Source organism: Typopeltis vanoorti, chromosome 2, assembly GCF_054136105.1.
Source record: "Typopeltis vanoorti isolate ZY-2024b chromosome 2, IOZ_Tvanoo_1.0, whole genome shotgun sequence".
NCBI lineage: Eukaryota > Metazoa > Arthropoda > Arachnida > Uropygi > Thelyphonidae > Typopeltis > Typopeltis vanoorti.
Window position 1 is genome coordinate 172,117,379 of NC_143550.1, and position 27,365 is coordinate 172,144,743.

The 27,365-nt window shown below is 38.3% G+C and overlaps 1 protein-coding gene across 1 annotated transcript in view; it reads left to right on the forward strand.

The window, feature by feature from the left end:
* Window positions 1-27,365, forward strand: part of LOC150109672 (neurobeachin-like protein 1) — a 1,254,229-nt gene that overhangs the window by 48,432 nt on the left and 1,178,432 nt on the right. Inside the window, exon 2 of the mRNA XM_090413954.1 lies at window positions 10,743-10,825. Coding sequence (XP_090270080.1) covers window positions 10,743-10,825 — 83 coding nt within the window. The remainder of the gene's footprint in view (window positions 1-10,742; window positions 10,826-27,365) is intronic.

Sequence of the window (27,365 nt, forward strand, 5' to 3'; positions counted from 1 at the left end):
TTAGAATGGTTAGTCTGTTGCCGCGGTATGACAGAGAGGAGTTTAGGAGGAGGGCCATAATCGCAAATGACATTATGCGTAGGTTATGCAGACGGTGTGGTGTGGAATTCGCGGACGTGTGGAATGAGTTTGAAGGGCGAAAGGACTTATACAAGATGGATGGCCTGCATTTGAATGGACTTGGGGTGCGGAGACTGGAAAGAGTGTTGCTGAATGAAGTGAAAATGGATGTGCAAAACCAGGGAAACTAGAGCTACCAAGGAGGGGGGGGAATGGATATGCAGACATCAGTGAGACAGATGAGTGTAAGAATGTATATAATGTACCCGAGCCAGCACTAAGGACAAAAAATGGGAATGGGTCATTTAGAATAACACACCAATATAGGGATGGGACTAAGGGATCACTGCATTTCATGTATACTAATGCCAGGAGTATTAGGAACAAGAAGGAAGAATTTTTGGCCTTGATTGGCTCCACCTAGCCACAGGTTATTGGCATTAGTGAAACATGGCTGACGGAAGAAGATATAGTTAGTGGGATAGAATGTGTACGTTATAGTGTGTTTAGGAGGGACAGAGAGAATAAAATGGGGGGAGGGGTATTATTGATGATAGCTGATGAACTGCAGCCAAGGAGAATTGAAGTTGTATCGCAGGATAGTGAAAGGAGCTCATTTGAGGCTATTTGGTGTGAGATTGAGACTGTCAAAATAAAATATACAGTTGGGTGATGCTATAGACCAGGTGATGGAATAGATGGTGGAGATAGTATGCATAGGGAAATTGATGAAATGAGTGGAAGGAGGGTAATTATTATGGGGGATTTCAACTATGGTAACATTGATTGGAAGAAGGAGAGGACACATGTGAGGAAGGAAAAGGATTTTATTCAATTATTAAGGGATAACTATCTGAGACAGCATGTAATTGAAAATACTAGGGGTGTGAGAGTGCTTGACCTGGTAATAGCATCTGAGAATTTGACTGTAATGAATATGACCATGTTGCCACCTATCGGTGAGAGTGATCATAAGGTCTTGACCTGGGAATTGGCTAAAGGTGTGGAATTTTTGATTAAGACAGGGTATATGTGGAATTACAGTGCTGGCAAGTATTACAAGCTTAGGAGATTGCTTGGATCAGTGCCATGGCATGTACAACTGCAAGGGCTGGACGTCGATAGAGCATGGGAAGTGGTCAAGGAGCATTTACAGGAGGTAATGGCTGATTGTATACCTAGGGTCCGAATAGTAAAACAAGTAGGGGTTAAATGGATGAATAACACCATTAAGCTTGAGCTGCAAAAAAAGAAACAACTGTGGAGGGAATTTAAAGAAAGGGGTGACCTGCAGGCACACGAACGGTATAAAGTGCAGGCCAGAAAGGTAACGAGTGTGGTAAAAAAAGCAAAAGCGGATTATGAAAGGAAACTAGCTTTGCAAGCAAAAGAGAATCCCAAACAGTTCTTTCAATATGCTGCAAGCAAGAAAAAAACTGTACACGGCAAAATGATTTTAAGGAATGACGATGGTAAGGAATTCACTGAATCAGTCGATATAGTGGAGTTACTGAGCGCGCACTTTGCAAAAGCATATCATCCAGGTGGTGACATTGAAAAAATGAAGGAACCATTAGTTTATACGGGAATAGTGATGAATGAAGGCGGAGGTGACTAGTCTATTACAGAACCTTAATGTGAACACATCTGTGGGTTTGGATGGTATACTGGCACGGGTCTTGCGTGAAGTGGCTAAAGAATTATCAGTGCCCTTGACCATGTTGTTTAGTCCCGAAGGTGTGGAAAGAGGGGAAATAATTTCACTGCATAAAGGAGGATCCAAGACTACGGTTGCAAATTACCGACCGAACAGCATATCAGGAGTCGTTGTCAAGGTCTTAGAGAAAGTAGTCAAGGGAAAAATACAGCAATGGATTGATGAAAACGAGATACTGTACAGGGGACAGCATGGCTTTGTGAAGGGTAGATCATGCTTCAGTTACTTGCTCAAGTTTTATAACAAGGTGACGGCTGAACTGGATAAGGGAAATGGGTTTACAGTGATACTGCTGGACCTGGCAAAGGCGTTTGACAGGATAACACATGGAATACTAATCCGTAAACTACAACATATGGGAATGGATATAGGATTGGTGAGATGGATAGGTGGTTGGTTGATGGAGAGATATCAAAGAGTAGTTTACTCAGGAGTAGAGTCCAAAAGACGGCCTGTGACTAGTGGTGTGCCGCAGGGTTCTGTTCTTGGACCACTGCTGTTTAATCTGTTCATTAACGATATAGGGAAGGATCTAAGTGGAACAATTCATTTGTTTGCTGATGATGCAAAGTTGGGTAGGGCAATAGTGAATGCAGAAGATGTCAAAGTCTTGCAGGATGACTTAGATAGATTGGAGTTCTGGGCTAAGGAGAATGGATGTCAATTTAATGTGACAAAATGTAAGGTTATGCATTTTGGGGTGAAAAGTTTAGCAGCAGTATACCACATTGGTGGAACTGTACTCCAAGAGATTGATGAGGCCAGGGACTTCGGAGTGTTGGTGGATAGGGAGATGAAGTTTAGGGGGCACATTGCAAAAGTAGCTAAATCAGCTCATCAACTCACTTGGTTGTTGAAAAATACGTTGACGAGCAGAGACAAGCAAGTCATTGTACCTCTGTACCGAGCCTTGATAAGACCTCATCTCGACTACTGTGCCCAGATTTGATCACCTCGGTTCCTTCTTAATGGGGAGGAGGTGGAGAGGATCCAGAGGCGAGTGACTAAGATGATAACAGGTCTATGGAATGAACCATATGAGAACAGGTTGAAGATTTGTGGGTTGCAGAAACTAGTTGATAGGCGGAGGAGGGGAGATATGATTGAGACATTCAAATTTCTAAAGGGATTCTATAGGATTAATTCAGAGGATATTTTTGAGATCAGGACTGGTGGTGGGAGAACTAGGGGACACCTATGGAAGCTGGGCAAGAGTGTGGTTAGCAGGGGTGTTAGAGCTGGGGTTCTTTACTTTTAGAGTGGTAAATGAGTGGAATAAGCTGCCAGAGTCTGTTGTGGGTGCTATGACGGTGAACGAGTTCAAGACAAGGTATGATAGATACTGTGAGAATGTAATCGCATAGTTGTGTGGACATGATGGTTAGGGCCTCCCTCGATGAGTCTAAGGACTCCTGGAGTCGCCCGAAATAATAATAATAATAATATGAAACTGGTGATATGGATAAAAGGATGGCTGATGGACAGGTATCAAAACGTGGTGGTGTGCTGCAGGTCTCCGTGCTTGGACATCTGCTGTTTAATTTGTACATAAACGATATAAGAAATAATTTGAATGGAGATATTCAGTTCTTTGCTGATGATGTGCAAAGTTGGGTACGGTAATAGTTAATCAAGGTGATGTAGACAGCCTCAGGATGATTTAAACAGGCTGACATATGGGCAAAACATGATGGATGTCAATTTAATGAAGAAAAGTGTAAAGGCATGCATTTTTGGATACAAAGAATACTAGCTGTATATCACATTGAGGGGACTGCACTCCAGGAAATTGATGAATCCAGGGACATGGGGATAGTAGTGGTAGTTAGAGAATTGAAGTGTTAAGAGGACATATTGTTAAAGTAGCCAGGGTAGCTCACAGGATTATTTGGTTATTCAAAAAGAGGTATTGAAGAGATAAGGGAATTATCATTCTCTTTATGAAGCCTGAATATTACCACATCTGGATTACTGTGCTCAGGTCTGGTCATCTGGGTTTATTGGGGATGAGGAAGTTGTTGATGGAATCCAGAGGTGAGTGACCAAGATAGTGAGTGACTGGAGAATGCTCATTATTAGCATAGATTGAGGATTTGTGGATTGCAGAAGTTGGTTGATAGGCAGAAAGGGAGGAGGATATGATAGAAACATTTAAATTTCTCAAAGGCTTTTATAGAATTGATGCAGGGGAAATGTTTCAGTTAAAGTGGGCAGAATAAGAGGTCATTCCTGGAAGTTGGGTAAGAGCATGGTTAGCAAGAACGTGAGGACTAGATTTTTCTCTTGGAGAGTGGTGAATAAATGGAATGGGTTGCCAGTTGTGTGCTTTGTCTGGTAACAGTTTCAAGGAGAGGTATGATTTGATATTGTGTTGATAGTTGGGTCTCCCACAGTCAGTCTTAGGACTCCATGGAGGTGCCTGCACAATAATACTACTACTAATAATAATAATATTCTGTTGGTAGCAGGGAGATAAAGGTTAGATAGTCCAGAAATCCCACTCTAGAACTTTTTCAAACCACTTCATAAGTATGTGATCTCACACCAAGCAGTGAAATTCATCTCCCATCTACAGATATCCATGCACAATGTAGAATTTGAATTTGCTGACTGTTTGTTGAAGAGAGAGAGAGAGAGAGAGAGAAAGGTTCTAACCACCCAGCAAATCAGGCCAGCAGTTTGGAAAACACCATTGTTTTCCAAAAGACACAAGAACGAGAGTTACTGTGAGAAGGATGTTCCACTGAAAAGAAAACCTCCACCTTCTTGAAATAATTTTTTTTTTATACCATTACCTCTCATTATATTGTCAACTGATAGCAAAAATTCAATAACGAAATCTGCCAAAATGGTAGTGACAAATAAGTAAAAAATGTCACTTTTCATATGTGCTAGTAACTCTACAAATCTCAAATCCATTCATCCTTAGAATACTGCTCTAATATTTTGGGCACCTGATAGATTATTCTTCTCTAACCTATTCATTTCAGCCACTATCTCACAGACCATCTGCTTCTGATCTTTTTCTTTCTTTTCTATAAGTGTGGGCACTGCTCCACTAAACTGGTACCCTCCATCATTCCTGTACTTTCCATTTGACCTGTTAAAACAAAAGGGAGTAGCTGCTCACTATCCCTTTACAGTCCAGTTACAAATGCCCTGATCATCCTTCTCATCTTCCTCTTTTATTCCATCTGCTTCAGTTTTCTGGAATAGCATTCCTCACAAAGTGTTCTCCCAACAACTTAAACCTACTGCTTTTCTAGAAAAATGTTAATAGATTCGTTCTTTCTTAACCCTAACCTACATTTTGCACAACAATGTAGGTAAGGGAAAAACTTGTAGCACACAAGGCAGTTGTGTGCTATAAGTTCTTCCACCTCTCATTGTGGGACTGATATAAAAGGCAGTCATAATAGTATACTGATCTTCTGGTAAAGAGGCATATGATACTGTACATAAATGAGGAATGAGCTATCTCTTTTGTTATTATTTATTTTTTATATATTTATCCCACTTGATTGGTTACAAGATTTATAACACAACAGTTCTGCATGTAGGCAAGTGGTTAAGGAGAGAGAAGCAATTTGTTAATGAGTTTCTAGAAAAGTGGGAAAACTGTATAAGGAAGGCTGTTCCAGAGAACAGAGGAATGTAAAATGAAGGAAGAAAATGGGAAGTTGGATGACATGTTTGAGGTTGAAATGTGTATGGATGTTGACCAGTAACTATTTGTGTTCTTGAACAGTTAGAGAAAAGCAGAGATGTTGGGGGCAGTTCAGTGGAGTACCACTCATGAAAGTAATTGAAATGAGGGGGAAAAAAAAGCATAACGAGGAAACAGAACTTATGAGAAAGTGACTGGAGTGAATCATTGGAGAGAGTACCTATTAGGTGGATTTCCCTCTTTTATATACAATGAAGAATTCTTAGGGATATTTTTGGTGAACCACCTCAAATAAAACTTAGTGTTAGGAGATGAGCAGGAAAGTAGTGAACAAAAAAGAATACCAAGATTTTTGGAGGCTGAAGAAGCTGTGGATATAATATGTTTATGTCCGGATAAAGCTAGATATAAAAGTCAGCCTGAGAAGGAGGAACTGATCGTGACTGAAAATCAGAATGTTATCAAAAGTAAGAGGGAGTGAGGTAGGATCTTCCTTGTGGGTAATAAGTCAAAGTGTATTTTGTTATCATTGAAATTAACTATGTTATCTTCAGTCCATTTCAGAATGGTGAAAAGAAGTGTTTAAAACACTTGTTATAGAAGATCTTGAAGGTTGAATCATTTGAGTACTAAAAGGTTTCTCGAATTATTATTATTATTACATGACACCTCCAGGGAGTGCAAGTCATCGTGGGAGGGCACACCACTCTGTTTCGCTAAATACATCTCATCCTCTCCACTACTACTTAATTCTCCAACCACGACACTACTACCATCAACACCATCTATCGCCTATCATCACCAACAACAGTATCTTTTGTCTGGATGTTATGCAGCATCAAAAACCCGAGTTTCCAGGAGAAAAAATTCTGCTACCACTGTATGAGATCAACTAACTCACCTTCAACTGAAAAAGCCCATATAAGGATTCCTCTTGTCTCGACGAGAATTGAACCCAGATCTTTTCCAGTCAAAGGGCACAATGTTCCACTGTTCTTTCAATTGTGCTACGGCGGCTTCCAAAAAATTCCGTCGAGGTGGATTTGAACCACCGACCTATGGATAATTGCTTTGTCAACATTTACAGTCCACTGCTCTGCCAACTGAGCTAACGACAGTCTTGGTGGACTTAGTGTTAGGAGATGATTTATGAATGCAGTGTACTGTCATCATTAAAACTATGAATAGCATTTGAAGTTAGAGAGAGAGAGACTTGATGTATAGATGATTGGCCATTGTTGTATAGGAGGAAAAGTGTGGAGTGGAAGCAGAGAACCCTGGGGGTACTCCAGGATTGAAAAAGAAATCTAATGAGAGGAACCATCCCTATGATATGCAAGAAATAACCAGAGAGGAAGCAGTAGGGAAACCATTATTATTAGCATATGATGATATGGTAAGAATGCCTGCATGGACATTTGGCACCATCTTAAGAAACCAATATGTTACTATTGATTGTAATGTATTTTTGTATGTGAATTGTGTGTGTTCTGCTCGCTGTTTTGCGTGGTTGCAGGACAAAAAAACAAAAGTTTTCAGGAGGAAAATCCCTGCCATCTTCATATGAGACTGGTTAACTCACTTTCAATTGAAAAGGTTCCTTGTATCCTAGAGAAGATTTGAACTGAGGTCTTTCCAACCCAAGCGAATGACTATACCCACTGAGCTATATCGACTCCATGGATAACATGAGATGGTAGCTAGTTCAGGAGACCTTGATGCCAGACATGAACAGATGGAAATATCAAGAACTGGAAACAACTTTGGAAATATCAAAAATGACCATCTGAGTTTCTCTAAATCTTTCCATGGCTGTGTCTAGATTTAGGTAAAGTTAGCTAGGAGGTCTTGCTGTAGAACTAGAATGGCAGAATCCATATTGGTGATCACTGATTGATGGACCTCCAGGTAGAGAAGAAACTGGTTATTGATGACCCTCTCCATCACCTTCGAGAGCATTGAGATGAGAGTATTGGTATGATATGGGTAGATGAGTATGATAGCTCATGCAGGCAGTAAAGGATTGGTATTAATTCTGCAGCAGAAATTTTGAAGGGATGCCATCTGGATAAGAGATTTATTAGTATCAAGATGAATGGGATTTTTCTTGTTTTCTTCTGGTGAGAGATCAGGAGAGGCTTGTGGTAAGCTGTTTGTAGTGTTGTAGAAGATGACTCGTTTGGATTCAGAAGTAGAATACAGAAATTCTACCTTTCAGAGAAACTTGCGACATGAAATTAAGAATTATCCACACGTTAGCACAAGAAAAGTATATTTATTATATTGCCAGATATTTCACTTTGAAAATAACTTTGAGCATTGATGTTACATTGCTAATCACAATATCATTTCACTGAAGAAAAGTAAACATAAGAGTGCAGAAATAAATTACATGTATAAATTTACAATGTCATACAAAAAACTTAATTTATAAAATCATATTAAAGATATCATTACAGAGATGTAGTATATAGAAGGTATTAATTAAAAAAAGATATCTTTAATATGATAAATTAAATATATTATTTCTGCACTCTTATGTTTACCTTTCTTCAGTGAAATGATATTGTGATTAGCGATGTATTGCCTGAGTGTGTTGTGAATCTGGACACATCGAATCGGTTTAAAACATAGTTAGACGAGCATTGTGTGCAATAGTTGAAACCCACGATGAGTTTCCGACTCCATGGAGGTCAGATGTTAATAATAATAAGAATAGTCAAAAATTACATTATTATTATTATCTATTGAATATATGCTGTATTTTTATCATGGACAGCAAAAGCACATTCTTTAGAGAATCAGGGCTAGGATATAGTTGGAGAATTTGCAGTCGATTGAGGAATAAAGGTCCTCATTCCAGTAATGATTATTTCACTTATTTGGTTGGAGTAAGTGTTTGAACTGGAGAGTGGAAAGAGTAATCAGACCATGGAAAAGAAGTGAATACTTCAAATAGCTGGAAAATATACTTTCTAGTGATGGAAGTTTAGATCAGGAGATCATGAGGAGGAGTTCACTAGGTCAAACATTTTTAACAGTGTAAGTAGTCTGCTTTAGGACAGTGAGGTCCCACTTCAGTGCAAGCTTTTAATTAACAAAAAGTTAGTTTTTGCCCATATTGACTTATGCAGCAGAGACATGGAGATTAACAAAAAAGAGACATGAATAGGTTACAAGCAATGGAAATGAATGTTTTAAGAACAATGTTGGAAAAATGAGGAAAGACAGAATAAGAAATGTGGACATTAGGGATAATTTTGGGCTAAAAATTGTTGAAGAAATGTTAATGAACTCTTGCTTGAAGTGATTTTGGATATCTAATGAGAATGAACTTAGAAAGAATACCAAGAAGAATGTATGAAATGAAATTTGAGGCAAAGAGACCAAGAGGAAGCCCATGGGAAAAAGTGGAGAGACCAGATAAGAGAAGATCTAGAAAAAAGAAACCTGAACTGGCACAGTATTCATGAAGGAAGAATTTTGGGAGGATAGAAAGAAATGGAGAGATTTGATCTGCCTGAGCTGACAATTTCTGTCAGAATAGTGTTGCTAAAGAAGAAGGTAAAGAAGTATAGAAATCCTGGAAGTCATTCCACTTGGCACTCTTGTAGGCCCATAGGTTATGAGGCTAAGATTATCTAGGAGGAGATTGATCTGTAAAAAAGCAAACTTGGATAAGGTTATGGTTGGAGTTGCAAGAGCATATTTGGAGTAAGAATTGGTGAAGAAAGATCCACAGTGTTGGAAGACTGATGAAGATTATGTGGTATTCTTGTTGACAGGTTAACAATTTGTATTGGATCATGATTGATAACAAATTATTCCACTTTTCTTTCAACTTGACCTATGAAGCTGGAAGAGAATTGGAATAGAGAAGGGGATCTAGTTTGTGTTATGAACAATAGTCTTCTAGGAAAGGTAACCTCATGTGCTACTGCTTTCTGTTTTGATTTTAAACCTTGTTATTTTATAACTATTCACAGATATCATCATTATCTTTATAGTTGTACCAGATCCAGCTAGGTTGTTCTTTGCTCAAAATATAGGTACCATAAAAATATTTTCCTTTCCATATGATTATTTTTTGCAACTGTCTCACAAAAAAAATAAACTTTTTAAAAATAATTTCTCTGTTAGCCTTACATTGACTCAGTATCTTCTTCTCTTTTCCATCATCTATGTGGATGATGATGAGGCCAAATGAACTCTTTCCACTTCTGTCTGTCCCTGGAAAGTCCAAACAATTCTGTACAGTTTGGTGTTGCTTGTTTTGATTTGGTTTTCAGGTCCTCTTTTATTTTGTCTATCCATCTAATTCTGGGCCACCCTTTGGATCTTTTACCTTCCATTGTTGTATTCAGGGCTTTAGTTGGTAATCTTTCTGTTCCCATTCTGGTCACATGGCCAAACCATCGCAGTCTTTCTTGAATTTTGTCTATTATTGTTATTTCTTGTTTTAGTCATTTCCTTGTGTCTTCGTTTCTTAGTCTATCCATCAGAGATACTCCAAGTAATCTTCTAAGCCAACCCATTTCAGTAGTTAATAATTTTTTCTTCAGCCTTTTTGAGATTCCAGCATTCACTTCCTTAGAGGAGTATTGGGAGGACCATTGTCTCATAAATTCTTGCTTTTGATACTTGCTTGATGTCTCTTGACGTCCATATTTTATTAAGTCGGCCAAAAGTTTGTGATGCTTGACTGATTAATCTGTTTATATCTTTTTTAATTTCACTATTGCACTCAGTTACTCCTCTGAGGTAAGTTTTCTACCTGCTCTAGATTCTTATTATCAATTTCAATTTTCAGATTGGTGTTTCTTTTTCCTATTTACATAGTTTTTATTTTGTCTATGTTTAATCCAAATTTTATACATTCTTCCTTTATTTTATCAGAAATTCGTTGTAGATCTTCTTCCGTGCTTGCAAGTAATGCAATTACTCAGTATATTTTCTAGATAAAAACACCTGGACATCCAAAGTAATGTAATTAATTTTTTACGAATATTTTATTTAAAGTTTTATAATTATCTTGCAACATCGTCTATGAGTGTGAGTGTAAATAATCATTGAAAAGAATACATTTTTAATTTATTCTTTTGTTACTAATATTGTTGAAGATTTTGTTTTACAGACTGGAGAAATATTCATATGTGATTTTTGTTTTATAGAAAATAGATATTATTATTCTTTGAAGTCATCCTACCTGTCTTTCATCTTATGCTATGAATATTTCTACTATTTCCAATAATAGTAATACTACTACTAATAATAATAGTCTTTGCATTTTTTGAACAGAAAGATGAGAAGATTTTGCTGCTATATTTACAAGAGTTGGTCCATAAGTATTCTGAATGCTTGAATAGAGAGATATTAGAAGTGTAAGTAGTTCTGATTTTTAAGTAGTAAGTAGTTCTGATAATTAGATGTTATACCCTCCTGACATCTTACCTAGATCTTCTGATCTTTCCAGAAGATCTAGGCAAAGATCTTCTGGAAAAATCCAAAATCCAAAAGATCTTGGATTTTGGATCGAACCATTTATATTGCCTTGTATTTTACAATTTTCTCTGATTTGTAAATTTCTAATTTTGTTTGATACTGTTATGCTTTCAGTTTTTCTTAATGTTTTCATTTCATCTCAGTGGTTTCATTTATTTATCTAATTTTTGCAGTTTCTGCACATATTTCTTGTGCAATGTCAGTAATAGTCTGAGAGCTCCTTTATAAATTATCATTTTTGTTTTCTTATGTTCTTATTATTCTGAATGCAGCTGTCTTTATCTTGCTAACTAGTTCAATTATTTTTCTCTTTGATTTCTAATTTACATCTTATAGCAACTTTGTCATGGTTTATTCTGTTGATATCTTCATATTTTTCTTTTCCTCTGCATTATTGAATATATTTAGTAATCTTTTTAAATCAGCTTCATTTTCTGCTAGTAAGATTATATTATGAGCATATCCAATAATATTTTTTTTTCATTTTTAATTTACATTCCATACTTTGCTGTTTTATTATTATTATCATCATCAAATCACCATGGAGTCAAACAACTCATTGTGGAAGGTCCTTCATCACACACACACACACACACACACACACACATAGCTCATCCTACTGTGACTTGAATGATCCACCACATTTCCAGGCAATGCATTCCAACCACCCACAACTCTCCATGTAGAAAACCTATTCCTGAACTGCTTGCTCACACCCTCCTTATACACTTTCAAGGATGGCCTGTTGTTCTCCACCTGCCTCCACCCACTCTATGAAACATCTGATCACATTAATTTGGTTATAACCTTTTACCAACTTATATGTCTTTATCATATTCCCCCCCCTCCCCCATTCCTTCTATCCACTAGGCTGGGTGCACGACAACTGGGCGACCGTCATGTGGGAGACAGAAACTTACAAATTTTTGCACGCTTAGCAGGCACACGATTTGGTGGATTTTTTTTTTTTTTAAATATTGGTAAAATATATATAAATATGGTTAAGACATGAGGTATGAGTTATGAACTATGAGTAATGTATAATAAAATTAGTTTAATCCTTTATCCAAGTGTGAGCAAACAAAGTTTGCGCCTGAAGTATCTTCAGGACTAGGGTAAAGTGATACAACACCAGGGCAACTCGTTGTAAAGGTGGAGAAAGCTACCAACACTCCTAACTCAGTATCTCCTATAATGCAAAACACATCTCCTTGCGGATATGTCTAATGTTATGCATTAAAGGAAGGGCCACTACCCAGACTAGTTTCGACCTTTATTGAGGTCTCTTCAGTGGGAGCCAGGCCCTAGTGGAAATACCAGGCAGAAGCATTAGCAGGTCATCTCTACCTATAGGAGTTGCCAAATGGTGTGCCACCCTTTTTTAATAAATTACTCTGGATTTAGAGAAAGATGTTGAAAGTTTATTTTTTCACTTGGTTAGAGTATAATAAAATTAGTTTAATCCTTTATCCAAGTGTGAGCAAACAAAGTTTGCGCCTGAAGTATCTTCAGGACTAGGGTAAAGTGATACAACACCAGGGTAACTCGTTTGCTCACACTTGGATAAAGGATTAAACTAATTTTATTATACTCTAACCAAGTGAAAAAATAAACTTTCAACATCTTTCTCTAAATCCAGAGTAATTTATTAAAAAAGGGTGGCACACCATTTGGCAACTCCTATAGGTAGAGATGACCTGCTAATGCTTCTGCCTGGTATTTCCACTAGGGCCTGGCTCCCACTGAAGAGACCTCAATAAAGGTCGAAACTAGTCTGGGTAGTGGCCCTTCCTTTAATGCATAACATTAGACATATCCGCAAGGAGATGTGTTTTGCATTATAGGAGATACTGAGTTAGCAGTGTTGGTAGCTTTCTCCACCTTTACAACGAGTTGCCCTGGTGTTGTATCACTTTACCCTAGTCCTGAAGATACTTCAGGTGCAAACTTTGTTTGCTCACACTTGGATAAAGGATTAAACTAATTTTATTATACTCTAACCAAGTGAAAAAATAAACTTTCAATATGAGTAATGTGTTATTTCCACATAATTAAAAAAAAAAGACTAAAAATAATCCAGACCTAACGACGTATCTTACTTGCTCCGATATTCTAATTTTCGATAAATTAAATAAAATTATTTTTTTCAAGAATTAATCATTTGAAAAACTTACTTTCGAAGAATTTGTTTTGAAAGAGATGGTTAAAAAGAGTGGTCCAAAAATGATTTAGAAATGAAAAGGTATAATCACATAATACAGTTTTTTAATTCACTATTAATATTATTTTGTAATGAACAAACATATTTACACATGTTACATGACAGCACTGTGGTAAAAAAATGCTGACTAGGCATACAGTCAGGAATACATATCCATACCTACAGTAGAAAAAGCCATCAAAAGCGTGAAATGTGGAAAGACAGTTGGAGTAGATGATGATGTAAATAAACAAGTGTTTGAAAGGAAAAATAAGCATAAGAGTGGGAGAGTTTCTGAAATGAAGGAAACAGTTGTATGGTGACTTGTTATTAAGAGGAGTGATAGATGGGAGTTTAATTAAATCGTACTTACCAGGTGTGAAATTTAAGGATGTAAGTGAGATTATTAAAGCGCAAAAACAGAGGGTGAAAGAATCGATAGTTGTGGCGGGTGCGAATAAATTGAAAGGAGATAAATTTTTTATGAGAGAGGACTTGAAAGTATTGTTAAAGATAGTGAAAGAAAAGAATGACAGAGTTAGAATGGTCAGTCTGTTGCCGCGGTATGACAGAGAGGAGTTTAGAAGGAGGGCTATAATCGCAAACGACATTATGCGCAGGTTATGTAGACGGTATGGTGTGGAATTCGTGGACGTGTGGAATGAGTTTGATGGGCGAAAGGATTCGTACAAGATGGATGGCCTGCATTTGAATGGATTTGGTGTGCAGAGACTGGAAAAAGTGTTGCTGAATGAAGTGAAAATGGATGTGCAGAGCCAGGGAAACTAGCACTACCTAGGAGGGGGGGGGGAAGTGGATATGCAGACATCAGTGAGACAGTTGAGTATAAGAATGTATATAATGTACCCCAGCCAGTAATATGGACAAAAAATGGGAATGGGATATTTAGAATAGGGTATCAAGATGGGGCGGGACAAAGAGATCACTGCACTTCATATATACTAATGCCAGGAGTATTAGGAACAAGAAGGAAGAATTTTTGGCCTTAATTGGCTCTTCCTGGCCACAGGTTATTGGGATTAGTGAAACATGGCTGACAGAAGATGATATAGTTAGTGGGATAGAATGTGTAGGTTATAGCGTGTTTAGGGGAGACAGAGAGAATAAAATGGGAGGGAGGGGTGTTATTGATGATAGCTGATAAACTGCAGCCAAGGAGAATTGAAGTTGTATCGCAGGATAGTGAAAAGAGCTCATTTGAGGCTATTTGGTGTGAGATTGAGACTGGCAGAATTAAATATACAGTTGGGTGCTGCTACAGACCAGGTGGTGGAATAGATGGTGGAGATAGTATGCATAAACAAATTGATGAAATGAGTGGAAGGAGGGTAATTATTATGGGGGATTTCAACTATGGTAACGTTGATTGGAAGGAGGAGAAGACACATGTGAGGAAGGAAATGGATTTTATTCAATTATTAAGGGATAACTATCTGAGACAGCATGTAATTGAAAATACTAGGGATGCGAGAGAGCTTGACCTGGTAATAGCATCTCAGAATTTGACTGTAAGGAATATGACCATGATGCTGCCTACTGGTGAGAGTGATCATAAGGTCTTGACCTGGGAGGTGTTAGCCACCTCCCAGGTCAAGACCTTATGATCACTCTCACCAGTAGGCAGCATCATGGTCATATTCCTTACAGTCAAATTCTGAGATGCTATTACCAGGTCACCTCCCAGGTCAAGACCTTATGATCACTCTCACCAGTAGGCAGCATCATGGTCATATTCCTTACAGTCAAATTCTGAGATGCTATTACCAGGTCAAGCTCTCTCGCATCCCTAGTATTTTGCTAAAGGTGTGGAATTTTCGGTCAAGACAGGGTATATGTGGAATTACCGTGCTGGCAAGTATTACAAGATTAGGAGATTGCTTGGATCAGTGCCATGGCATGTACAACTGCAAGGGCTGGACGTCGATAGAGCATGGGAAGCGGTCAAGGAGCATTTACAGGAGGTTATGGCTGATTGTATACCTAGGATCCAAATAGTAAAACAAGTAGGGGTTAAATGGATGAATAACACCATTAAGCCTAAGCTGCAAAAAAAAAAAAGAAAAAACTGTGGAGGGAATTTAAAGAAAGGGTTGACCTGCAGGCACACGAACTGTACACGGCACAATGATTTTAAGGAATGACGATGGAAAGGAGGTCACTGAATCAGTCGATATAGTGGAGTTACTGAGCGAGCACTTTGCAAAAGTATATCATCCAGGTGGTGACATTGAAAAAATGAAGGAACCATTACTTTATATGGGAATTGTGATGAATGAAGTGAAGGTGAATAGTCTATTACAGAACCTTAATGTGAATACATCTGTGTAATTGGATGGTATACCGGCACGGGTCTTGTGTGAAGTGGCTAAGGAATTATCAGTGCCCTTGACCATGTTGTTTAATCTGAGTCATGGGTCTGGTTTAGTCCCGAAGGTAAAGAGGGGAAAATGGTTTCACTGCATAAAGGAGGATCCAAGACTACGGTTGCAAATTACAGACCGATCAGCATATCAGGAGTCGTTGTCAAGTTCTTGGAGAAAGTAGTCAAGGGAAAATTACAGGAATGGATTGATGAAAATGAGATACTGTACAGGGGACAGCCTGGCTTTGTGAAGGGTAGATCTGCCTCAGTAACTTGCTCAAGTTTTATAACAAGGTGACGGCTGAACTGGATAAGGTTAATGGGTTTACAGTGATACTGCTGGACCTGGCAAAGGTGTTTGACAGGATACCACATAGAATTCTAATCCGTAAACTACAACATATGGGAATGGATATACGGTTGGTGAGATGGATAGGTGGGTGGTTGATGGAGAGATATCAAAGAGTAGTTTATTCAGGAGTAAAGTCCAAAAGACGGCCTGTGACTAGTGATGTGCTGCAGTGTTCTGTTCTTGGGCCGCTGCTGTTTAATCTGTTTATTAACGAAATAGGAAGGATCTAAGAGGAATAGTTCATTTGTTTGCCGATGATACCAAGTTGGGTAGGGCGATAGTGAATGCAGAAAATGTCAAAATCTTGCAGGATGAACTTGGATAGATTGGAGTTCTGGGATGAGGAGAATAGATGTCAATTTAATGTGACAAAATGTAAGGTTATGCATTTTGGGGTGAAAAGATAAGCAGCAGTATACCACATTGGTGGAACTGTACTCCAGGAGATTGATGAGGCCAGGGACTTTGGAGTGTTGGTGGATAGGGAGATGAAGTTTAGGGGGCACATTGCAAAAGTTGCTAAATCAGCTCATCAACTCACTTGGTTGTTGAAAAATACCTTGACGAGCAGAGACAAGCAAGTTATTGTACCTCTGTACTGAGCCTTGATAAGATCTCATCTCGACTACTGTGCCCATATTTGGTCACCTAGGTTCCTTCTTGATGGGGAGGAGGTGGCGAGTGACTAAGATGATAGCGGGTCTATGGAATGAACCATATGAGAACAGGTTGAAGATTTGTGGGTTGCAGAAATTAGTTGATAGGCAGGAAAGGGGAGATATGATTGAGACATTCAAATTGCTAAAGGGTTTCTATAGGATTAATTCAGAGGATATTTTTGAGATCAGGACTGGTGGTGGGAGAACTAGGGGACACCTATGGAAGCTGGGCAAGAGTGTGGTTAGCAAGGGTGTTAGATATGGGTTCTTTACTTTTAGAGTGGTAAATGAGTGGAATAAGCTGCCAGAGTCTGTTGTGGGTGCTATGATGGTGAGTGAGTTCGAGGCAAGGTATGATAGATACTGTGAGAATGTCATATAGTTGTGTGGACATGATGTTTAGGTCCTCCCTCGATGAGTCTAAGGACTCCCTGAAGTCGCCCGTAATAATATTATTATTATTATTCCTGATACCTCCAAGGAGTCCGAAGACTCATCGCGGGAGGACATCTACAACTGTCTCTACACCTAACCGCTACTACGAATCATCTCCATCAACGCCATCTACCGCCCACCTCCAACACCACCACAACTAGTAATTTTTGTCTGTAAATTGCGTGTGTTCTGAAGGGCCGATTTGTATGTATGTGGGATGAAAAACCAGAGTTTCCGGGAGAAAAAAACCCTGCTACCTCCGTATGAGATCGGCTAACTCACCTTCGAATTGAAATCGACCAGATAAAGATTCCTCCCGTCGCGACGAGAATCGAACTTGGCCTATTCCAATCGAAGGGCGCAATGTACCGTCGTTCTTCCAATTTCGCTACGGAGGCGTTAATTCGACCACAAATGCTCAAGAATTGAGGTATAAAAGTCTTACAGTGGCTGCATAGTTCAGAAGGTATGGACAGAGGGATGAATTCCAGATGATTGGGGTATAGCTCTCATAGTACTTGTATATGAAAATGGAAATAAAACTGAATGTGAGAATTACAGAGGTATTTCATTACTGAGTATTCTTGGTAGGATTTATGCAAGTATAGTTGAGAAACGGCTGAGAAAGATTGTGAAAGAGAAGCTTGGTGAAGAACAATCTGGATTCAGGCCAAATAGAGGCTGTCAGGATCAAATTTTCACTTTACAACAGATAGTTGAGAAATCATGGGAATATAACAAGGATCTCTATTTGAGTTTTGTAGTGGAAAAGGCATATGACAAGGTGCCAAGAGAGAGAGAAAAGCCATTCAAAACAGTATAGTTATATGGTATCAATGAGGCATTATATCAAGCAATACTTCGTCTTTATATGAATTGCAAGTCAGCAGTTAGAATTGAAGGAAGTACAGGAAGGTGGTTTAATGTTAAATCTGTTGTCAGACAAGGATGTTCATTATTCCCTCTGTTATTCATTATCTATATGGATCACATTATGAAGAAAAGTGGTATTAAACCTGATATCAAAATTGGAGATGTTAATCTCAGCTCTTTGCTTTATGTGGATGATGTTATACTTCTAAATAAATCTGCGACAAGTCTGTAAGATTCCCTGACTAAATTAAATAACTGTTGTAATAGATATGGTACGGAGGTCAGCATTAAAAAGACAAAGACAATAGACAGAAACTATGAAAATATCAACTGCATTGTGAATGGAGAACCTGTGGAACAAGTAAAACATTTCAGCTACTTAGGCACGATTATTAGTGAAGATGGTAAATTAAATGTGGAAACAGACAACAGAATCAACAAAGCTGGTATGGTAGGAAGTCAACTAGGGTCTGAGAGATGGGTTAAAAATAAAACACTTCACCAAAAACTAGAGACCGTAGATATGAGAGTCCTGAGAAAGATTGGGGCATCAATGGCAATATTATATTAAAAATGAGGATGTTAGGAAAGAACTTGACATTGTCAGCATGCAGGAACATGTTAGCAGAGCTAATCTCAGGTGGTATGGTCACGTGAACAGAATGGGAGAGGAACAATTAGCAAAACAAGTGTTCTCTGCCAGGTTGGCAGGAAATCCACCCAGAGGGAGATTAAGATATAGGTCGATTGATACAGTAAAAAGTGCCTTAGAAGACATAAATATAAGATCTGATAATGTTGCAGTCTTGACAGAACAGACTGATTCAGAGGAAAATTGTAGAAAAGAAGTTAGTAATGATGTAAATTTTTCATGTAGTACTGTCATATCCTGTACACCCTTTGAGGGTGTATACCAGGAATTTGGTGATGGCGATGATTCTAGTTATATGCAATACCATGTAAATATTCTGTTATATTTTCTCTATCGTAATTTATAACTTTTTTCAAAATTATATTTTTCATCCTATGGTCAGCTTCGTTATAACGTCTGCACTGATGTTGAAAACCTGCTACTGCTCTTTCATAATCAACATCATATGTTGATTATGAAAGAGCAGTAGCATAATCAACATCATATGTTTTTTGAATATTTTGTAGTCCATTTATAAAAATCCATAAATTTGGATGACTTGTGCTGCTGCCAAAGCTCAATTGCAATTTTCGATGATAGGCTTCTTCAAAATTATGGAGCCCTTGTTCTATTATTCCTTAGGCGACCTATGTATGTGTTCGTAAACCATTCTGAAATTGGTTCAAATTCATTGGATAAATGATTCTCAAGTTCAGAAATAGCATGAATTATATCTTGTTCTGGAATGAAAGCAATGGAAGTGATCATTTTTGAATTTAAAGGGAATTGCGCATCAGAATTGTATCTGGTTAAAAGTTTGCATGAAGCTAAATGCTTACGAAGATTTTGTACGAGATGAAAAAAGTAACCATTTATATTAGCTTGCTGAAATACTATACATAAAGCTTGATGAACGGAAATTTCATAATCAACATTTATATTTTCAGGATCTAGTAATGGCCACATTTCATGTATCATATAAATAATTTCGTGTATGTTTCAAGAGTCTTATTAGGTAGTAAACAATATAAAACACAGAAAACAGGACCTCCATCCTTTCCTGCCAAAATAACAAACATTTTTGTTATTTTGCTCAAAATAACAAAAGTTTTAAGCAAAAGAGGTGGAGAAAGTAAAAATGTGCCATCCACAAATAATCCATTCATTCTTTGGCTCCACATTACATGACTTTCACGACCAAAAATTAATATTGTCATTATGATATAAACAAAAATATTAACTAGCTGACTCATTTTTTGCATGGGAAATTCAATATAACTTCTATACAATTTCATAATTCTACACAATAAAAATAAACTTAATTATACGTGAGTTTTTTAAAATTTTATTTGTTATCTTAAGTGTGATCTGATCAGGGTCTTATACAACGGAATGATAACTCTTTTATCTCTGCAGGTCAGCATCCTTCTCAGTATTGCAGCAATCCTCTGGGTTACCTTCACCACCTTTACAATATGCTCCTTGAATTTCAGGTTTCTATCAATCATCAACCCCAGATCTCTTGTCTTCCCTACTTCCTCCAGTATAGCTCCTCCAATAGATTATGCAGCATCCCATCGATGTGTCCATTCATTCTTTGGCTCCACATTACATGACTTTCACGACTAAAAATTAACCTCAAGAGCTTACATTTTGCTGCATTAACCGATAACCCCATTCATTTACCCATCTATCTAGGTTATTTAAATCTTCTTGCAGGGCTGCCACATCTGTACTATTACTGATAACCCTTCCCAACTTTACATCATCAGCAAATAACTGAATATCCCCTTGCAATCCATTGACAATGTCATTGATATAAAGGTTGAACAATACAGGTCCCAGTACTGGAACCCCACTTATAACCTTCTGCTTCCTTGATATTGCCCCACCATACACAACACTCTAATACCTATCAGGCTGCCAATTCTGAATCCATTTGACTAACCCGACATTTAAACCCATGTGCTGCAACTTAAATATCGGCTTATCATGTGACACCCTTGTCAGATTCCTTTCCAAATAAAAAAAAAATGGCAGTGTATGCCTTTCCCTCATCAACTGCCCTTGTCACTTTATTATAAATGGCAATCATATTACTTAAGCAAGAGTACCTCTTAACAAATCCTTGTTGATTTTCACAGATAACATTACCCTCATCTGCCCAATGCTGTATATAGTCCCTCACTAATTTCTCCAAGAACTTAGCAACTACTGATGACAGACGAACTGTCCTATAATTAGACACTTCCGGTCTGCTACCACCCTTGTGCAGTAGCACTGTCTTACCTTCCTTCCATTCCTTGGGTATCTTTCTTGCAGCCAGACTTTTATTGAAGAGCCAGGTCAACGGAGCTGTCAGTTCTTTAGCACATTCTCTCTTTCAAAACCTGTCGTGAAATACCATCCAGTCCCACAGCTTTACTGATATCCATCGTACTCAGTATTTGGAACACACTCTCCTCTTGCACCGCTAAATCATGAACCTACCCTATCCCCTAGTATTAAAACCTTCTTCTCCAGGATGAAATACTCCAATAAAGTACTCATTGAACAACTCCACTGTGTTCTCTGCATCAGTCACTCTATTCCCATTTTTATCCTGCAATGTCATTCTTCCACAATTATTTCTCCTCCTACTGGCCACATAGCTAAAAATTCCCTAGGATTTTCTTTGGATCTTATGGCCAGTCTCTTCTCATATTCCAGTTTTGCCTTCCTCACCATACTAGTGATTCTCCTGGCCTTCATCTTATATTCTTTGTGTATCTGCCCTCCACCGCTCTCCTTATATCTCTTCCATAATCTCATTTTCAAACTGCAGTTCCTGTTTGATATTGTTTATCATCCACTGTACACCAAATTGTGTCCTCTTCCTCACTCGTGGAGTGCAGCTTGCTATTGCTGCTAACAAATATTCCTTCACAGTTTCCCAAGCACTAATGATATCCTGGCCTTCCAATTCTGCCCTCCATGGAACTACTCCAGTTGATATCTAAGACTATTATAATCACCTGCCTTATAATTCCACATATGTTTCCTTTTCTTTGATACTCTTGCATGTCTATTCATCTTCTAAGTCAAGACCACATGGTCACTCTCTCCAACTGGTGGGAGAGATGTCATCTCACTTATTATCAGCTCTTCTGATACCATGACCTAATCCAAAACTCTTGAACCTCTTGTTCTCTCTATTACATGTTGCCTAAGAACATTTGTTCCAAGAATTCTAGAATTTCAATTCCCTTATTACTACATGCATTTTCCTTTGCCAGCTTATACTGTTGTAGTTAACCTCCCATAACAATCATGCTTCTTCTTCTGTCACTTGTCAAGCTCAACTACCTAAACATCTCCTGCTCCCTGGTTTGTAGCAACACCCCACTAAATATCCTGTCTTGACCACTTCTACCTCACACCATATGCTTTCAAAACCATTAGTGTCACTGCCTTCCAAAGCCTAAGAACATTTACATACAACTTAAACAGCAGTGATTCCCAAAACAGACCTTTCGGATATGCCACTAGACTTTCCTCTTCCAGGATATCACCCCTCCCTCCATACACAACTTGCTAATACCTACCAGAGAGCCGATCTCCATTTCAATATACTAACCTGCTATCCAACTCCATCCATTCCAGTTTATTTACTAGCTTGTCATGTGGCAATCTATCAAAGATTTTTAACAAAATCTAAATATACCACTGCATTATGCATCCCATTTGTCCAGTGCACCTGTCACTTTGTTATAGGAAGGAGATTGTTGAAACACTAATCTTCCTTTTCAAGTGCTTGCTGTCCATTAAATGGAATGTTGTTATTGTCAACCAGTTTCTGAATCTTGGTCCTCACTAACTTCTCTAATGGTATTACCACAATTTGAGACAAACAGATTGGCCTGTAATTCGAAGTCTCAGTTTTATTACCTCCTTTATGAAGCAGAACAAATTTTCCTTCTTTCCCCTTCTATGGAATTTGTGCAAATCTAAGACTCATGTTGAAGATGTAAGTTAAAGCTATTGTTAACTCCTTTGACGGTATGTCATGCAGTGATATACCATCAAGAGAGTCCTACAGCCCTGTTAACATAAAGTGCACTCAGTTCCTCATATACCTCCTGCTCACTCATCTTCAGTGGCTCTTCCACCTCACCTCTCTCAAGTTCAACATGGTGTTACTTTCACAAGGATGAAATATCTTTATAACTTGTTCGTGTAATGTCTCTACTATATCTTCCTCAGTGGTTATCATTTTACTATTTCTTCAACCAGTATTATCCTTCCATAATCATTCTTTTTTCTATTGGCCATGTATCAAAAAACTTCCTAGGATTTCTTCTGACTTCATTAGTTAACTGCTTCTCATACTGCACTTTTGCTACCCTTACCAAGTGAGTTAAATCTGTTGCTTGCTCTTTGTACTTATTTTGCAACTCACTATTACCATCACTCATCTTATGCTGCCTCCATAATGCCTTCTTCTCCCAAATTGCATGCTTCACCTCTTCATTCATCTATTTTAATCCACCTTATTTGACTTCTTGATCTTTGGAATGCATTCCGTCATTACCTCTGCCAGACAGTTCCAGAATAGGCCCTTAGCAGCACTGATTTCCTTTTTGTCCAGTTCTTCATTTCACAATATAGCTGCAAACTGTTCTCCTGAGTTTTCATCATCTATCAGCCTTATAGTTCCAGATATATCCCTTTCTTAAAGAAGTTCCATATGACTGGCCACCACCTCAAGTAATCACACCATGGTCACTTTCACAACTGGAAGGAGATTTAACATTTCATTTACAATAATGTCCTCTGATGTAATCAAATCCAAGACCCATGATCCCTGTATACCCTTTTGGGACAACTGTCTAAGATAGTTGTCCCAAAAAATTGAAGAAATTCATTTTCTTTGCTCAGATTTTTTTAATATATTTTATATTGATCCCGTACACAAGAGGTACTTATATGCACATCGAGATACTTATAAGCACATCAGTGCCATATGTGGGTGCAGAAGAAGAGTGAGATAGAAGTTTATTGATGTTTAGTTTGAAGAGCTGCTGGTTGTAGCTGTTTGGGAATGCTTCATGAGGAAGTTTGTTCCAGAGGACAAAGTAAAAGAGGAAGAGGAGAAGCAGGTTTGGTATGTTTGCTGTTACACAGTAAATTGATATTGGACAGCTGCTGCTCTTGTATTAACAGGTGCAACAAAAGGAGAGGAATGATGTTTGCCAATTCACTGGAGCAATGACCATGTAAAGTATCTGTAAAATAGACACAGTGCTGAAATGCTGCATCCGTGAGATAGAGATTAAAGTCAGTCCGTAAGAGAGGGATCATCTATGAGCCTAATTGGTTGCCTCTGGATAGCATCAAGGATTTTAAGGGAATTTTAGGTGGACCATCTCAATCATGTGAGCAGTATTCTAAGCATGCGTGGATTTGGGATTTGTATCTAGTTGAGAGTTGGTTGAGCATAAAATAGCCTGTTGAACGAAAGAGAATGGCTAGTTTTTTGGCTGCAGAGGAGGCTATTGAGAGCTATTGCTACTTGTACAAATGTGTAGTTTGGGTTGGAGGTAAATGTTAGTCCAGGCAGAGAGAGAGAGAGAGAGATCTGATCTTGTCTGGTTATTTGTGTATTACTAAGGGTAAGGTTAAGTGAGCTGAGATCTTTTTTGCAAGAGAAAAGGCAAGACTGTGTTTTTCTGGCATTGAACATGACAAGGTTGTCCTCGTCCCATTGAAGGATAGTATGTACCGTGGAAGGGGGGGGGGCTGAAAAGGTCTGACAAACACCTAGAACAAAAATGATATTCAAGCAACTTTTATAACCATAAGAAAGAACATGCTAGTAGCAGAGTTATAAAGATAACTTATTCTCTTATATTCTTATATCCTCATATCTTCTTTCTTGTGGTTATATCAATTGCTTTAATATCATTTTGTTCTAGGTGTTTATCAGAACTTTTCAGCTCTCCTTGTCGACCAATATTTAACACATTGGTTGTAGATGATCTTGTAGCCTGGGATGTCAGTGTACTGCATGGACTGTCAAATGTAGGATGAGCAGACAGTACTGTTGTCTTCAAAGCTGTGGATAGAATTATTGGTGGTTGTAAGTAGGACATTTATGAACAGGAGAAAGAGAGTAGGTGATAAGATAGAGCCTTTAGGTACTCCAGTGTTGATGGTGAAGCTTGAAGAGAGGGAGCCATCTACCATTACTCACAGAGAATGACCAGAGAGAAAGCTACCTACCCAATTACAGAGGATGGCAATTTGTTAAGCAGACCATGATGCCAAACACTTTTGAAAGCTTTGGAAATGTCAAGGGCAACAGTACAAGATTCTCTTGATCTTTTTTCATGGTTGATGTCCAGTGGTAGGTGATGTAAGCTATGAGGTCAGCTGTGGATCTTGAATTGCAGAGCCTATACTGGTGGTTGCTGATTAGTTGATGGACCTCTTGAGTAGTGGGGAAGTTGGCTATTGATGATTTATCCATTATTTTGGAGAGGAATGAGATGAAGGCAATTGGTCTGTAGTTTGATGGTAGACTTCTTTTGCCCTTTTATGGGAATAGGATAGATATGAGATTGCTTCCATGCACTGGAAAAAGTACCAGGTGTGCATAGTAGAAATAATGCAGGATTGGTGTTAGCTATGGAGCTCAGTGTTTGAGAACAGTTGGAGAGATGTCACCAGGACCAGAAGACTTTTTAGTATCCAATCTATTTAGCAGTTTTTTTTTTTGTCTTTTTTGTCAAAAAACTACAGGTGGCATATGATGCTTGAATTCCAGAATGGTAGGAGGTGGTTTCTCTTGGTTGTCTATGCAGGAGTTTATTGAAAACAGGTTGCCAAGAGATCAGCTTTATCTTTGGGTGAAGTTATAGTGGTGCAATCAGGATGAGAGAGAGAGCAGACTGGCATCTATCAATCTTAGATGCTAGAAGGCACAGCTTCCATTTGAAGAGCAGGAAAGTTTTTTGCTGTTGACCTTTATGAAATCAGATTTGGATCTGTCAATGACTGATCTGCATAGGCAGAGTATGCAGCTGGACTTCTTGATGTGAGCCACATGTAGTAAGCTAAAATAACAAGAAATTATGTACTTGGTTTAATCCTTTATCCAAGTGTAAGCAAACAAAGTTTGCTCCAGAAGTGTTTTCAGGACTGGGGCAACTCGTGGTAAAGGTGGTATGACTTCACATCACTTGCCTTAGTATCCCAAATTGCAAAGTACATCTCCTTGCAGACACGTATAATGCTATGCATTATGGGAAGGGTCACTACCCAGACCAGTTTCAACCTTTATTGAGATCTCATCAGTGGGAGCTAGACCCAGTTGCCAAAAGGTGTTACACCTTATTATAATAATGATAATAATATAATAGAATAGTTGTTGAACGTTTTTCCACTTGGTTATACTATAAATTAAAGATACAAGAAATTATATACTTGGTTTAATCCTTTATCCAAGTGTAAGCAAACAAATTTGCACCTGAAGTATTTTCAGGACTGGGGAAACTCGTGGTAAAGGTGGTATGACTTCATATCACTTGCTTTAGTATCCCATAATGCCAAGCACATCTCCTTGTGGACATGTGTAATGCTGTGCATTATGGAAAGGGTCACTACCCAGACCAGTTTAGACCTTTATTGAGGTCTCATCACTGGGAGCCAGAGCCGGAGATGATACCAAGGTCGAAGTAATGCAGAATCATATTTTCATGTATGAGTTGCCAAAAGGTGTCAAACCTTATTATTATAATACTCTGGATTAGAGATAGTTAGTTGTTGAAAGTTTTTCCACTTGGTTATACTATAAATTAAAGATACCAAGAAATTATATACTTCGTTTAATCTTTTATCCAGGTGTAAACAAACTTTGTATGCGTCTGAAGTATTTTCAGGACTGAGGCAACTCGTGGTAATGGGATACTAAGGCAAGTGATGTGAAATCATACCACCTTTACGACGAGTTGTCCCAGTCCTGAAAATACTTCAGGTGCAAACTTTGTTTGCTTACACTTGGATAAAGGATTAAATCAAGTATATAATTTCTTGGTATCTTTAATTTATAGTATAACCAAGCGGAAAAACTTTCAACAACCAACAAATGAGGATTATGGGTGTTGATTGGAGGATGAAGGCCTTTATGCCAGTGAAAATAATTTCTGTGACTCGTTTCTCAACAGGTGTTGTGAAATGAGAGGAAACAATAATCAGACCAAAGAAAGGAGTTGAAATTCCAGAAATTATCCCATTTGGCTCCTTTTTTGTGCCAGAGGATGTGAGGTCAGGAGTAGTTGGAGGAGAGTTGTTCTGTGTGAGAGAGGAGACTTGTACAAGATTGTGGTTTGAGTTACCAAGAGGTGACCTCTACAGTGTATCTGGAAGGAGGACTGGTCAAAAGGAGATCTAGAGTATTTGAAGAGTGAAGCAGTTATCAGGAATCCGAGTAGATAAATGTACGAATTGTGTTAAGTCATTTCTTATAACAAAGATTTCTGCTTTTCATCCATCTTGGTCGGTGGCATTGGAATATGGGAGCCAGTTGGAATTTTGAGTTTTGAGGTCGACCAGGAAGATGACCTCATAATTCGAATAGCTCGATTGCAGATGATCGAGTTTCATGGAGAGGAATGTGAAGAGGTCTGAATGGTTATCAGTGTTTGGTGGCTAGTAAATTATTATTATTATTATTTGACACCTCCAGGGAGTCCAAAGACTCATCGAGGGAGAATGTGCCAACACTATCGAATGATTAGTCTCCTTCCAACTACTAACCGCGCTCAAACCTGCTTAACTTTTTGCAAGCCATTTACTAATGGCTCGCAGAACAGAGGCTCTACCAATCGACCAACCTTTGCTGGCAAA